The following is a 13612-nucleotide window of genomic DNA, read 5'->3' on the forward strand; positions in this document are numbered from 1 at the left end:
CAAGACAGTCGTGAAGAGGACACGACAATGCCTATTCCCCCTCAGGAGACTGAAATTATTCTGCATTGGGTTCTCAGATCCTCAAAATGTTTTACAGCTGCACCATCGAGAGCATTCTGACGGGTTGCATCACCGCCTGGCACTGCTCGGCCTCCAACCGCAAGGCACTACAGAAGGTAGTGCATACGGCCCAGTACATCACTGGGGCCAGCTTCCTTTCATCCAGGACCTCTATACCAGGCAGTGTCCGAGGAAGGCCCTAAAAATTGCCAAAGATGCCAGCCTAGTCATAGACTGTTCTCTCTGCTACAGCACGGCAACCGGTAACGGTGCCAAGTCTAGGTCCAAAAGGCTTCTTAACAGCTTCTATTCCCAGCCATAAGACTCCTGAACAGCTAATCAAATGGATACCCAGACTATTTGCATTGACCATTGAACTTTTTCTTAGCTCTCTGGATTACAACCAAATTATAATAAGTGTACTATATTACATATTGGATCACTAAAAAAATATATAACTTTTAGATTTACCAATAAATAATAAGGTCGGACGGTGATGTGGACATACTCAGTATTCATATCCCGAAATAAAAATGTCTCACTATGATACATTTTAATAGAAAGTTAGCAAAAAAAGGAAAATACCTGTGTATTTGTGGAACAATCACCCTTAACTCTCTAGTTGTTTCTTATGGCCTTGCCTACACCTAGCGACCTGTTTTTGTGTGTTAAAAAAATAATAATTATGCGCAAAAAAATATAAAATTTTATTTGGAATGGCAAGCCAGTCCAAATTAAACAGGCCTATTTATATCATAAATATGATTTTGGAGGGTAGAAATTATTAAATATTATAGCATTAGACCTCTCACTAAAGGCTTCAATCATAAAAAGTTATACTTAAATCCGAACTGGTTCTCTTGCAGATTAGTAAGAATGTCTCGCCCCATGGTCAAGAATGGCCCTTTTCCCTTCATTCAGATTAAAACCTCTTATTTAAAAGTTAAATAATCTCCAAATTATATAAACTATTTATATAAACTAAAACAAGCCATAGGAAGTTGGTTGCAATTTCAGTTTAATCCACCAGAAAAGACACTCAAGTATAGTAATAGATAATAAACATTATTTTTGGAATAAAAGTAAAATAAAAGGTATAATCTCTGTAAATTATATCATAAATAGGACTGGTGGAGTTATGTCACACATGCAGCTAACAAAAATATCTGCTCTACCCAAAATTACAGCCAACTAACTATAGCATTACTGCAAAAATGGTTAAAGAAAATTGTAACAAATAAAAAAAGTACACCAGTTTAATTTAAGGACCAGAAAATGTACAGTTATGCCATATAGATTGCAAAATAGTTAGGAAATTATTTTGATTTACCGATTCCAAGGCGAATGGTTTATGAACTGATACGCAAAATGACGGCATATTCAAAACGTAGAATTTAAATTATTATAAAATGATTTCAACCAATAGAATGTTATATACTGTAAATGGGGGGATACAACCATCCCAGCTCTGCAGATTTTGTTTGTGAAGAAACAGAATCATTAGATCATTGTTTTGGTACTGTTCATGTGTAGCTTGTTTTTGGTCGCAGGTCCAGGAATGGCTGAAGAATTGCAACGTTTATCTGGAGCTAACTCTGCAAATAACACTGCTGGGTGATTTGAAAAGTCCTAGTCAATCGATCAATAATATAATAATAATTTTAGCAAAATGTAAATTTAATTTACAATCTGTAGAAACTATGAGAATAGAAAGGTTCAGAAGTTTTGTGAAACATCACAGCACAGTTGAAAAAAAAAATGGCAAATAGAAGGAAAACAATTGTCTGTGTTAACTGAAGGATGGGATTAAAAACAAACAAAGATAACTATTGTAAAATTCATTGTGTTCATAAAATGTTTATAGTATGTCTAAACTGGAAGTAGAAGCCTGTGTTGTTATCCAGTCAGTAGTTTACTCAAATTAGGGGATGGGTGGAAGGGTTAGGAGAAAATTTAAAGGAATGTTTTTATTTAAAAAAATTATAGTAAAAAAATATATACACGTATGTGTGTGTGTATATATATTTACAAAACAAAAATACGGAGGATTGGAAATGATGCAGATACAGTGCCTTGCGAAAGTATTCGGCCCCCTTGAACTTTGCGACCTTTTGCCACATTTCAGGCTTCAAACATAAAGATATAAAACTGTATTTTTTTGTGAAGAATCAACAACAAGTGGGACACAATCATGAAGTGGAACGACATTTATTGGATATTTCAAACTTTTTTAACAAATCAAAAACTGAAAAATTGGGCGTGCAAAATTATTCAGCCCCTTTACTTTCAGTGCAGCAAACTCTCTCCAGAAGTTCAGTGAGGATCTCTGAATGATCCAATGTTGACCTAAAAGACTAATGATGATAAATACAATCCACCTGTGTGTAATCAAGTCTCGATATAAATGCACCTGCACTGTGATAGTCTCAGAGGTCCGTTAAAAGCACAGAGAGCATCATGAAGAACAAGGAACACACCAGGCAGGTCCGAGATACTGTTGTGAAGAAGTTTAAAGCCGGATTTGGATACAAAAAGATTTCCCAAGCTTTAAACATCCCAAGGAGCACTGTGCAAGCGATAATATTGAAATGGAAGGAGTATCAGACCACTGCAAATCTACCAAGACCTGGCCGTCCCTCTAAACTTTCAGCTCATACAAGGAGAAGACTGATCAGAGATGCAGCCAAGAGGCCCATGACCACTCTGGATGAACTGCAGAGATCTACAGCTGAGGTGGGAGACTCTGTCCATAGGACAACAATCAGTCGTATATTGCACAAATCTGGCCTTTATGGAAGAGTGGCAAGAAGAAAGACATTTATTAAAGATATCCATAAAAAGTGTTGTTTAAAGTTTGCCACAAGCCACCTGGGAGACACACCAAACATGTGGAAGAAGGTGCTCTGGTCAGATGAAACCAAAATTGAACTTTTTGGCAACAATGCAAAACGTTATGTTTGGTGTAAAAGCAACACAGCTCATCACCCTGAACACACCATCCCCACAGTCAAGCATGGTGGTGGCAGCATCATGGTTTGGGCCTGCTTTTCTTCAACAGGGACAGGGAAGATGGTTAAAATTGATGGGAAGATGGATGGAGCCAAATACAGGACCATTCTGGAAGAAACCCTGATGGAGTCTGCAAAAGACCTGAGACTGGGACGGAGATTTGTCTTCCAACAAGACAATGAATCAAAACATAAAGCAAAATCTACAATGGAATGGTTCAAAAATAAACATATCCAGGTGTTAGAATGGCCAAGTCAAAGTCCAGACCTGAATCCAATCGAGAATCTGTGGAAAGAACTGAAAACTGCTGTTCACAAATGCTCTCCATCCAACCTCACTGAGCTCGAGCTGTTTTGCAAGGAGGAATGGGAAAACATTTCAGTCTCTCGATGTGCAAAACTGATAGAGACATACCCCAAGCGACTTAGAGCTGTAATCACAGCAAAAGGTGGCGCTACAAAGTATTAACTTAAGGGGGCTGAATAATTTTGCACGCCCAATTTTTCAGTTTTTGATTTGTTTAAAAAGTTTGAAATATCCAATAAATGTCGTTCCACTTCATGATTGTGTCCCACTTGTTGTTGATTCTTCACAAAAAAATACAGTTTTATATCTTTATGTTTGAAGCCTGAAATGTGGCAAAAGGTCGCAAAGTTCAAGGGGGCCGAATACTTTCGCAAGGCACTGTAATTACATTGATGGAAGCTTCAATCTATCTGCAATATTAAAGCTGATCTACCCCCTAAAGAAATGTAATTAAAATATCTAACGCTGATGTCCCCCGACAAACTGAATAGTGAGTAAGTGATGAGCATGAAAACACACAAGACTGATGGCTACAGCTATGTTCAACAAGTACAGATGTAGGATCATAATTTGATCACTCTTTTGTTGCTGAGAATGTTTACGCTCAGCAGGTAATGCAAACTTGTAGCGTATTTGAGTGTATTGATTTCCACTTTGAAATTTTAGACTTGATTTGCCGTAACAAAAAATGTATCAACCCCTACAAAAATGTCCATTAATTATAATCCACATAATAATTCACATGTATTTTCCTGCTGTAGCATACTGGCTCAAATTAAGATCCTACATCTATATTTTATTCTTCTGGCTCTATTTGTGATATTTTACATTGCCTCACTGGCTTACAAGCGTGCTAGGTAATCATTCCTCTGATGACATCTAAGAAATTGTAGTCAATAACCATCTGATGATGTGTTTTGTTAACTTGCACGATCTGCATTTGAAGTTGTATGTGATCGTATCCACTGCTAGGTAAACAGAGGTTTCTGATGACCAACTGCATGCACGGCTTTTCATGACGCGGCCGGGAAATGGGTCTACTCAAGTACATGTACATACAGTACTTTGGTACAAGCTTTAGAATGTCTCTCTATCTTTCTGTATGCACTCTCTCGAAGCTGTTAGTAGCAAGTGGAGCCCATAGCAAGTGTCTGAAGACAATCATAAATAGTCTTACGTGTCCATGTTTTGGTGCGTGGAGGCGGGGGTTGTGGGGGGGTAGTCGGGGGGGAGGAGCGTGGCAGGGTCCAGGGGTGTGTCCACCATACATAGAGCTCTGTTGTCTGGACTGGTAGTTCATTGAGTTGGAGTAACCCATTGATGGACTACAATACAAGAGATAGGGGTATCATAAACAGTTTCACAGGTGCATGGGGGCATATATATATATATATATATATATATATATATATATATATATATATATATATATATATATATATATATATATATATATATATATATATATATTATCATCATCATGATGTTTAAGAATATTACACTGATCACAGGTTATGTTACTGATTTAAAACTGATGTTAACATTTTCATTGGGAAAGTATGCATTTCAATACAAAGTGACTGATGCCAAAGAATGTAAAGTAGTGTTGCGTTATACATGATATTATTCTGGTTCCTGAACTCATGACAGACATATGTCCGAAGGAGCTGGCTCCTTTGGGTCAGCAGCGTGAGTACAGTGTAATATAGTATCGTGCAATACATTGTGGTGTATATGTCATAGCGTAGTATAGTGTAGGGTCCCTGCTCCTGACCTCATGGCGCCCACAGACAGATGTCCGTAGGAGCTGGCTCCGTTGGGTCCACAACGTGAGTTGACGAAGGCCACCAGGGAGTTAGGAGAGGTTCTGATGACCGTCTGTAGGTCCACGCTGGCGTCAGACAGCGGCGAGATGGACAAGGCACGCTTCTTACTCAGCTTCAGCATGGAGCGAGGCGTTGAGAACCGCGAGCCTGGGGAGGCGAAAGGAGGAGGCGGGGGAGAGAAAAGAGGAGACGGGGAGTGGGGGAGATTGGGAGGTAAAGGATGGGTAAGGCGAGGAGATGAGGAGCGGAGAGGGGGAATTGCAACGGAAAGCATTTTAAAGCGTTTTGCAGCGGAAATAAACACGATCCAGTTATTTTCTTACCGTCTCCCACATGGTCTAATCCCTGTCCATGGGGGAAGCCGTGGTGGGATGACATGAGGTTGTTGTGACAGTAGGGGGTGCTATTACCACCTGGACAAACACAGAGGATAAGAAATAATACATTATTACAGGCTTTCGAACACAGCCATACTGACTCCTGAGGGACCGGAGCATCACGAAGAGGTTTCTTCTGTTTTTTTTCTCAATTCACCAGAGTCGGAGGAATGGAGAAAATACTAATTGAGATAGAGCCCGTCTTTGGTTATAATGAGGGTAAGGTCAAGAAGTGTTTCACGTGACGCAGGACTGTTGACTCACCGTCGGAGGACTGATTCATGCTGCGGTGTCCCATCATGCTGTGCAGTGGGGGAGCCAGAGGGGGTCTCATGTACTGGTCCATTGGGTTGACACCGGAGTTAGGATTGATTCTGGGGTTAGGGGTCATTGGGTTATACATGTTCCTGCAGTCCTGAGGATGGCCATTGTGGAGCGGAGCATGCAGGGATGACACTTCACTGTAGGGAGACCTTCCTGAAGAAGCAAGGCTAGACATACAGACAGACATTGACGGAGAGACATACAGAGAGACATTCAGACAGACATGCAAAAAGACAGAAATACAGACAGAGAGGCATCCAGAGGGACACAGACATACATAGAAAGCAACATACCCATACAGACATTCAGTACAAAGAAACCAAGATAACAACTTCTTAGTCACTCCGATGTAAGGGTGAGCCAAGCTAAAGTATGGCTGGTATGTTCTCTAAGTCAGTATTCTTCGATTCTGGTCCTTCTAGCCTAACACTAACCCACCTGATTCATGGTTGTGATCATATGTTGATTGGTTTAATCAGGTGTGTTTAGTGCTGGGCTAGGACAAAAGCCTGCACACAAGGATTAAAGAACAGTGATCTAAACCAGTGTTTCCCAAACTCGGTCCCGGGGCACCCCCTGGGTGAAGGCTTTGGTTTGTGCCCTAACACTACACAGCTAATTCATTTTTTTTGGTAAGATTAACAATACAAAACATACACGTACAAACGACAACATACAGACAGACGCACACAAACATCCACAACATCCCCTCTGCCCAGACCCACCTGCTCACACCCTCATCTCCAGCGCCCGCATCACTCTCCGCCACATGGCCTTAAACTGCACCATTTTGTTTCTCTCCATTGCACACACACTTCCAACATTTAGATAATAAAGCATTGACCTTTCCATTGTGTTAACGAAGGAGGATTAGTTGATTTCCAGTTTTTAAGTATACGTTTTTTCAAGATGATTGATGAGAAAAGTATCGTCCAACCCATCGGGTATCTCACTATGAACCCCCATATGCCATGTCTTGAAATATGCAGACAGATTAATTAAAACTACATTTACATTTTAATACTTATGACAGCCAACCTTCTAAACCCACCCATAACTTTTGGACTTCATAGCATTCCCATTAGTTTATACTGGATTAAAACCTCTACTGGATCAGTGGGTCCCCCTGTGGGACGGTTGAGCTAACGTAGGCTAATGTGATTAGCATGAGGTTTGTAAGTAACAAGGTAATTTCCCAGGACATAGACATATCTGATATTGGCAGAAAGCTTAAATTCTTGTTAATCTAACTGCACTGTCCAATTTACAGTAGCTATTACAGTGAAATAATACCATGCTATTGTTTCAGGAGAATGAACAGTTATGAACTTGAAAATGTATTAATAAACCAATTAGGCACATTTGGGCAGTCTTGATACAACAGTTTGAACAGGAATGCAATGGTTCATTGGACCAGTCTGAAACGTTGCACTGCTGCCATCTAGTGGACATAATCCAAATTGTGCCTGGGCTGACATAATATATTATGGCCTTCCTCTTGCATTTTAAAGATGGTACAAAATAACGCATGTATTTTTATTATCTTTTACCACCTCTAATGTGTTATTCTCCTACATTAATTGAACAAACTTCAAAGTATTTCCTTACAAATGGTATCAAGAATTTGCATATCCTTGCTTCAGGTCCTGAGCTACAGGCAGTTAGATTTGGCTATGTCATTTTAGGCGAAAATTGAAAAAAAGGGCCGGAACCTTAAGAGGTTTTAAGAGTACATTTTAGTTAACTGTAATTTTGTTAGTTATGTTCCAACATTCCCTCCATCTTGTGCCAATATCAGTTATTTTTAAGTCTTGGTTCCAATAGTTTCTATATTTTTCTAAGAGACTGTCAGTTGGATATGCATTCTTTAAGGTTTTGTATATTTTCCCTATCATATTGAACATCCTTCTCTGACTCAAATAGGATTCCCTCAATTTTGCTCTGATGTCCAAAAAATGTCAAATAGAAACCTTTTAAGTTGCATGTATGAAAATACATTAATCAGAAAAAGTTAATGCTCTTAGCTTTATCCTTTGGTACCTTTGTGGAAACCTGAATACCTGTCGTTATTTGGCATGATTAATGATGATGCTCATCCCCAGAATATTTTCACCTATCTTCAATATGTACCCATCGTTCCTCTTTAGTGCATTTAACTACATTGCCTTCAGAAAGTATTCACACCCCTTGACTTTTCCAGATTTTGTTGTATTACAGCCTGAATTTAAAAGGGACTCAATTCAAAATATCCACTAATGTCAAAGTGGAATAATGCTTTTCAATTTGTTTTACAATTTAATAAAAAATGAAAAGCTGAAATGTCTTGAGTCAATAAGTATTTAACCCCTCTGTTAAGGCAAGCTTATTAAGTTCAGGAGTAAGATATGCTTAACAAGTCACATAATAAGTTGCATGGACTCACCCGGTGTGCAAGAATAGTGTTTAACATGACTACCTCATCTCCGTATTCCACACACAAAAATCTGTAAGGTCGAGCAGTGAATTTCAAACACAGATTCAACCATAAAGACCAGGGACGTTTCCCAATGCCTCGCAAAGAAGGGCACCTATTGGTAGATAGGTCAAAATGAATATCTCTTTGAGCATGGTGAAGTTGTTAATTACACTTTGGATGGAGTATCACTTCACCCAGTCACTACAAAGATACAGGTGTCCTTCCTAACTAAGTTTCTAGAGAGGAAGGAGACCGCTCAGGAATTTCACCATGACTTTAAAACAGTTAGAGTTTAATGGCTGTAATAGGAGAAAAATGAGGATGGATCAACAACACTGTAGTTACTCCACAATACTAACCTAATTGACAGAGTGAAAAGAAGGAAGCTTGTATAGAATAAAATACTGTATTCCAAAACATGCATCCTGTTTGCAACAAGGCACTGAAGTAATACTGCAAAAATTTGGCAAAGCAATTCACTTTTGGTCCTGAATACCAGTGTTGGAAAATGTAACCAATTGTCATACTTGAGTAACAGTAAAGATACCTGAATAGAAAATGACTCCAGTAAAAGTAACCCAGAAAAATACTACTTCAGTAAAAGTTAAAATATTTGGTTTTAAATATACTTAGGTATCAAAAGTAAATGGAATTGCTAAAATATACTACCAACAGTTTCAAAAGTAAAAGTATAAATCATTTCAAAATCCTTATATTAAGTCTATTGATGCACCCGTGCGTCAATCTAAGTAACATAATAAAAAAATCCCCATAGAAATCTGTCAGTTTAAGATGGAGATATCAGGTTTTTTGCATGGGCTGTGTCTCAATCGACCGCATCTGCGGCGGAAGGTGGCAGAGCTACAGTGGTGTTTTGTTAGACCATGAGACATACCGAAAATTGGTCTTCTCACGAAAACATCTGCAGCGTCTGAACGGTTTGGCCTACAAACTATTAATAAAGGGTTAAATATGTGTCAAATATTATATATATTTCCAGAGCTTTCTAATATCTCCTAGATATAGGACAGACACTTCAAAACCTTAATTGTGATTAATTAGTTTTACTGTCTCTGTTGCCATTTATGAATGTGTTATTCAATGATTTCTATGGGGTACAGTAGCAGTAAAAGCCAAATTCAATATTTTATCAAATAATATTTGACAATTTTTTTATATACCTAAAGGACTCCTAAAATTCCAAATGAAATGGCTAAATGATCCATGGTATGACCATCTTAAAATAATTGCATATGTTAGCTTAGTACCTACTACCATACCCCGTCCAAAGGTACTTACATTTTTTGTCTTGCCCACTCATCCTCTGAATGGCACACATGCACAATCCATGTCTCAAGGCTTAAAAATCCTCCTTTAACCTGTCTCCTCCCCTTCATCTACACTGATTTGAAGATGATATAACAAGTGACATCAATAAGGGATCATAGCTTTCACCTGGATTCACCTGGTAAGTCTGTCATGGAAAGAGAAGGTGTTCTTAATGTTTTGTATACTCAGTGTATGTAAGTAAAAGCCCTGGGAGGCGAGTTGATACAATTCCAAGTCTGGAAGGTTAAAACCACCCTCAGTCTTAGGAAGATGTCAGACTTTGCTTTTCATTCTATGAGTTTTATTTGCCCATATGAAGTATGTTATGATATATATACTTTTTGAAAGAATGTCTTCAGTGAGCTAACTGGTATTACAGAGAATAAATCTAAAGACTTTGGGAGCCATGCCATTCTGAAGAGGTTTATTCACGCTTTCATTTTGTTGAGTAATGGGATAAAGTTATCTTTATTTATACAACGGGTGAGTCTAATTCTGGATGCTGGTTGGTCAAAACCGCATTCCAGCCGGTGTCTATTGCACAAGTTACCACCGGCTAAAGCTATGATGTTGAAATGCTCCATCTGACAGCGCAATCCACTGTCTCATTTGCCCAGCCAGACAATTTATAAATTTGATCTACACTGTAAAAAGCATCTAGATATTATCTCCCATTTCCTTTAGATTAGCAATTCGTTTTCAGTAGCGAACATTTGTATAAACCTGGCTGGCTGTCTCTCTGACATTTGCAACATTGTTTCAGTATTGAAATTCGATCTCCAGCTGTCCCACCAAAAGACCAGCCGGCTTGGGTAGCAACCATAGATTTGTGTCAGGACTGTATCTTGTGGAAGGCTGATATTGTATGAATTAATTCTTTAACATAATTCTTATTTGAATATGTTGGTAACCCGTTGTATAAAAATGATAATGCCCTCAAATGATAATGCCAATATATCCCTCAAGGATATATTGGCACGTTTTGACTTTGTCTTGAGCCTAACAAAACCCGTGCCAATATATCCCCCAATGAACAGCCTTTTTGGCCATTATCACTTAAATGTTTGTTGTTTGTTGTCACTTATTAAGCATCCTAAGTATTTGATATTTTTTGTGGTCCACTTAAAGAATTGTTGTAGATAATGAGTTATTATTTTTCCTATTGCCATTATGTCCTGGGTTTTTTTCACGTTCATTTAATATCCTGATATTTTAGAGTACTCTGAAAATATTTTTAGCAAGGGGGGCATTGAGTTTCAATACCTTTAGTTTATTTTCATGTTTACCAATACTGATACCTGTTACATTTGGGTCATGTCTAATTATTTCCGTAAACGGTGTAATTGCCAGTGCAAACTAAACAGCTGATTCAAATGACCATCTCATCATCAATCTTTGATTATATAAATCTGCTGTATAGTGCTGGGGCAAAAACCAAAATGTGCACCGAGTTTGGGAAACCCATGAATTCTGAGGTGTTGTGACGTTTCCCACTCCCCACCAGATGGTGATGTACTCCAATTCACAGTAATGTTGTTATAGCTGTAGCTAATAGCTACCCAGATGGGGGTTTCCCTTCTCAGCTGAACAGACTAGGGAAGCCTAGCTGGAACGTTCCAAATACATTTCAATGTGTTCTTTACTCCCTTTTCTCTCTCACTCTCTTTCTGGATTCAGAACTTTTCTCCACTCACACACACACACACACACACACACACTTTCTCACTCACGCTCCCCCTCTGTCTTTCTTTCTCTCTCCCTATATTCCTCTCCTGCAGAGCAGACTTCATTCATCCCTGTACCTTCTAAGTCTCCCTTTCAGCTCTCTAATTCTTTCTCCGCACTGTGTATTCCTCCTCCTCCTCCCGCTTTCTCTCCCCCTTTCTCGCTCCCTCTTTCTTACTCTCGATTTCTGGTAGAAGTAAATTAAGCTTTTCTTTCACGCTTTCTCTCTCTCTCCACCTCCCTCTGATTTTTCTCCCTCTGTTTCTCTCTGCCTCCCTGTCCCCTTTTTCTCTCTCCTTCTCACATCTTACTCTCTCTTTTCTCTCACTCTCTCTCCCTCCCTTACTTTCTCTCCCTCTATCCCTCTCTTCCTCTTACCCGCTATCAAGAGTAACCTGAGCAGGGAACGGTAGGGTGGGAGGGAGGGCAGTCATGCAGAGCTCAGCGGGGCCTGGCCGGCCTGTAATTAGCAGCTGAGAGAGAGCGAGAGAGAGGCTCTCTATCTCCAAAACAATTGCAGCTTAGGCTTTTAGCTACTCAGAGAATGCCGTCTGTCTGTGAGTAGAATAAAGAGATTTGAGCCCCTGGACTAGACGAGTCGTCAGATTGTTTTACAGTACGTATGGAGGAACGAGAGTGAATCATTCATATCTGTCTGTTTGTTGGTGTCTTTACAGTCTCTTGTGTGATACATGTTACAATAACATAATATCACAGTAAGAAGCTGGCCAGTGCACCAGATTTGATTTAAAGTTCAGGGATTATGATAGAAAAGTGTTGATAGTTTTAGGTTAGACTGGTTAGACTAAGGACAAGGAGGAGGAGTGGTTGTTGTTGTTGTTGTTGTTGATGGGGTTGTTGTGTTGTCTTACCCTCTGGATGGGATAGACAGGACAATTATTGACTTCATTCATTAACTTTTTGTTTTTATTTGGCGTTTTGTCTTGTATGCTTGTTCTTATTTTCTGTCTTTTGATTCTCTGTTTATGCATTTTTTTTGTATACACACCAAAATCAAAAGTTGGTCACAAAATATATCTTACCCTCTGGCCGGCTGGTTGGGTGTAGACTCATAATGATACAGCCCCTGATGTGGCTGCATGTCCACTGGCATTGGGGCTCTGTCCTCTGCTCAGTATTCTGTTCTGTGACGGAACAGGACAGCCAGCCAGCAGCCTTACGCCCTGAGGGAGCGACAACGAGAACCACCGTTAGGAGACGTAAACACAATAATAACTTTTAGAACTTAGAACCACCGTTAGGGAACACAATGACAGAAAACAAACATTTGAACTTAGAACCTAGAACTATAACCACCGGGGGGATCCGCAGCCATCTAACGACTTCTTGAAATGTGTCTTAGGCTAACGATAGCATTGTTTTGGAAAACACATGCTGAACTGAAATATGAATGAGTAGACACACACACACACACACACCATTGTACTTTTTATTCACAATCACCCTGTCATAGACACACTCTCTTGTAGACACATGCTGAATCACAAACACACTTGTCTTGCCTGTACACGAGGCACAGAGTGTCTAAATGAGCTTTTTCTGATGCCACCCAAAGTGTTCGCGTGGTAATGAAGTCCTGTGATCCTACTGTTGACATGCCTGGACAGGCTATGAGAGATTAGCCTGTCTTTAGGGACACAAACAATGATTTACTGCATTAAGCTCTCGCCACACTGCCAATCTCTCTCTGTCTGTCTCCAAACCGAAGACACAGGCCAAAAGAGACATGCTGCAGTATACAGAGCCATTGGACTGTCTCTGTGTCCCCAAACTGAAGAGGAATGCCACAATGGAGCCTTACCAGAAATCAAGGGATCAACAGGCATGATTTGGGCACTGTGCACGTGCGTGTGTGTAGAATTCTACGTGGGCAATTAGCCTCAGAAAGCTAGTGAGCACCTGCTCATTACAACCACCCACATCACTCCAGGTACTATTACTATTATTGCTGTAGGCTCTGGTAGGAACTTAACACAGCAATTAGTACAACATATTACAGTACACACAGAGTAGACATCAAACACAGTCAGCCAACAGAGAACTTCAGGACATGAGGAACTGCAATCTATCATAAGACAGCCCATTATCAGCCTAAAAAATGTATCCTGTTACGTTTTTGCAAAAAAGTTAGGTATCAACTGATTGATGCTTATGTCAACTAGCCATGCTCCCAGCAAGCT

At 39.6% G+C, this 13612-nt stretch overlaps 1 protein-coding gene across 1 annotated transcript in view; it reads right to left on the reverse strand.

Moving 5' to 3' along the window:
* The window catches only part of gli1 (GLI family zinc finger 1), a 121205-nt gene that overhangs the window by 39359 nt on the left and 68234 nt on the right, over positions 1-13612 (reverse strand). The window contains exons 2-6 of the mRNA XM_021609135.2: positions 12455-12595; positions 5843-6069; positions 5525-5614; positions 5150-5348; positions 4553-4700 (exon numbers count right to left, since the gene is read on the reverse strand). Coding sequence (XP_021464810.2) covers positions 4553-4700; positions 5150-5348; positions 5525-5614; positions 5843-6069; positions 12455-12525 — 735 coding nt within the window. The 5' untranslated portion in view covers positions 12526-12595. The remainder of the gene's footprint in view (positions 1-4552; positions 4701-5149; positions 5349-5524; positions 5615-5842; positions 6070-12454; positions 12596-13612) is intronic.

This window comes from Oncorhynchus mykiss, chromosome 7 (assembly GCF_013265735.2).
Source record: "Oncorhynchus mykiss isolate Arlee chromosome 7, USDA_OmykA_1.1, whole genome shotgun sequence".
NCBI classification, from domain to species: Eukaryota; Metazoa; Chordata; class Actinopteri; order Salmoniformes; family Salmonidae; genus Oncorhynchus; species Oncorhynchus mykiss.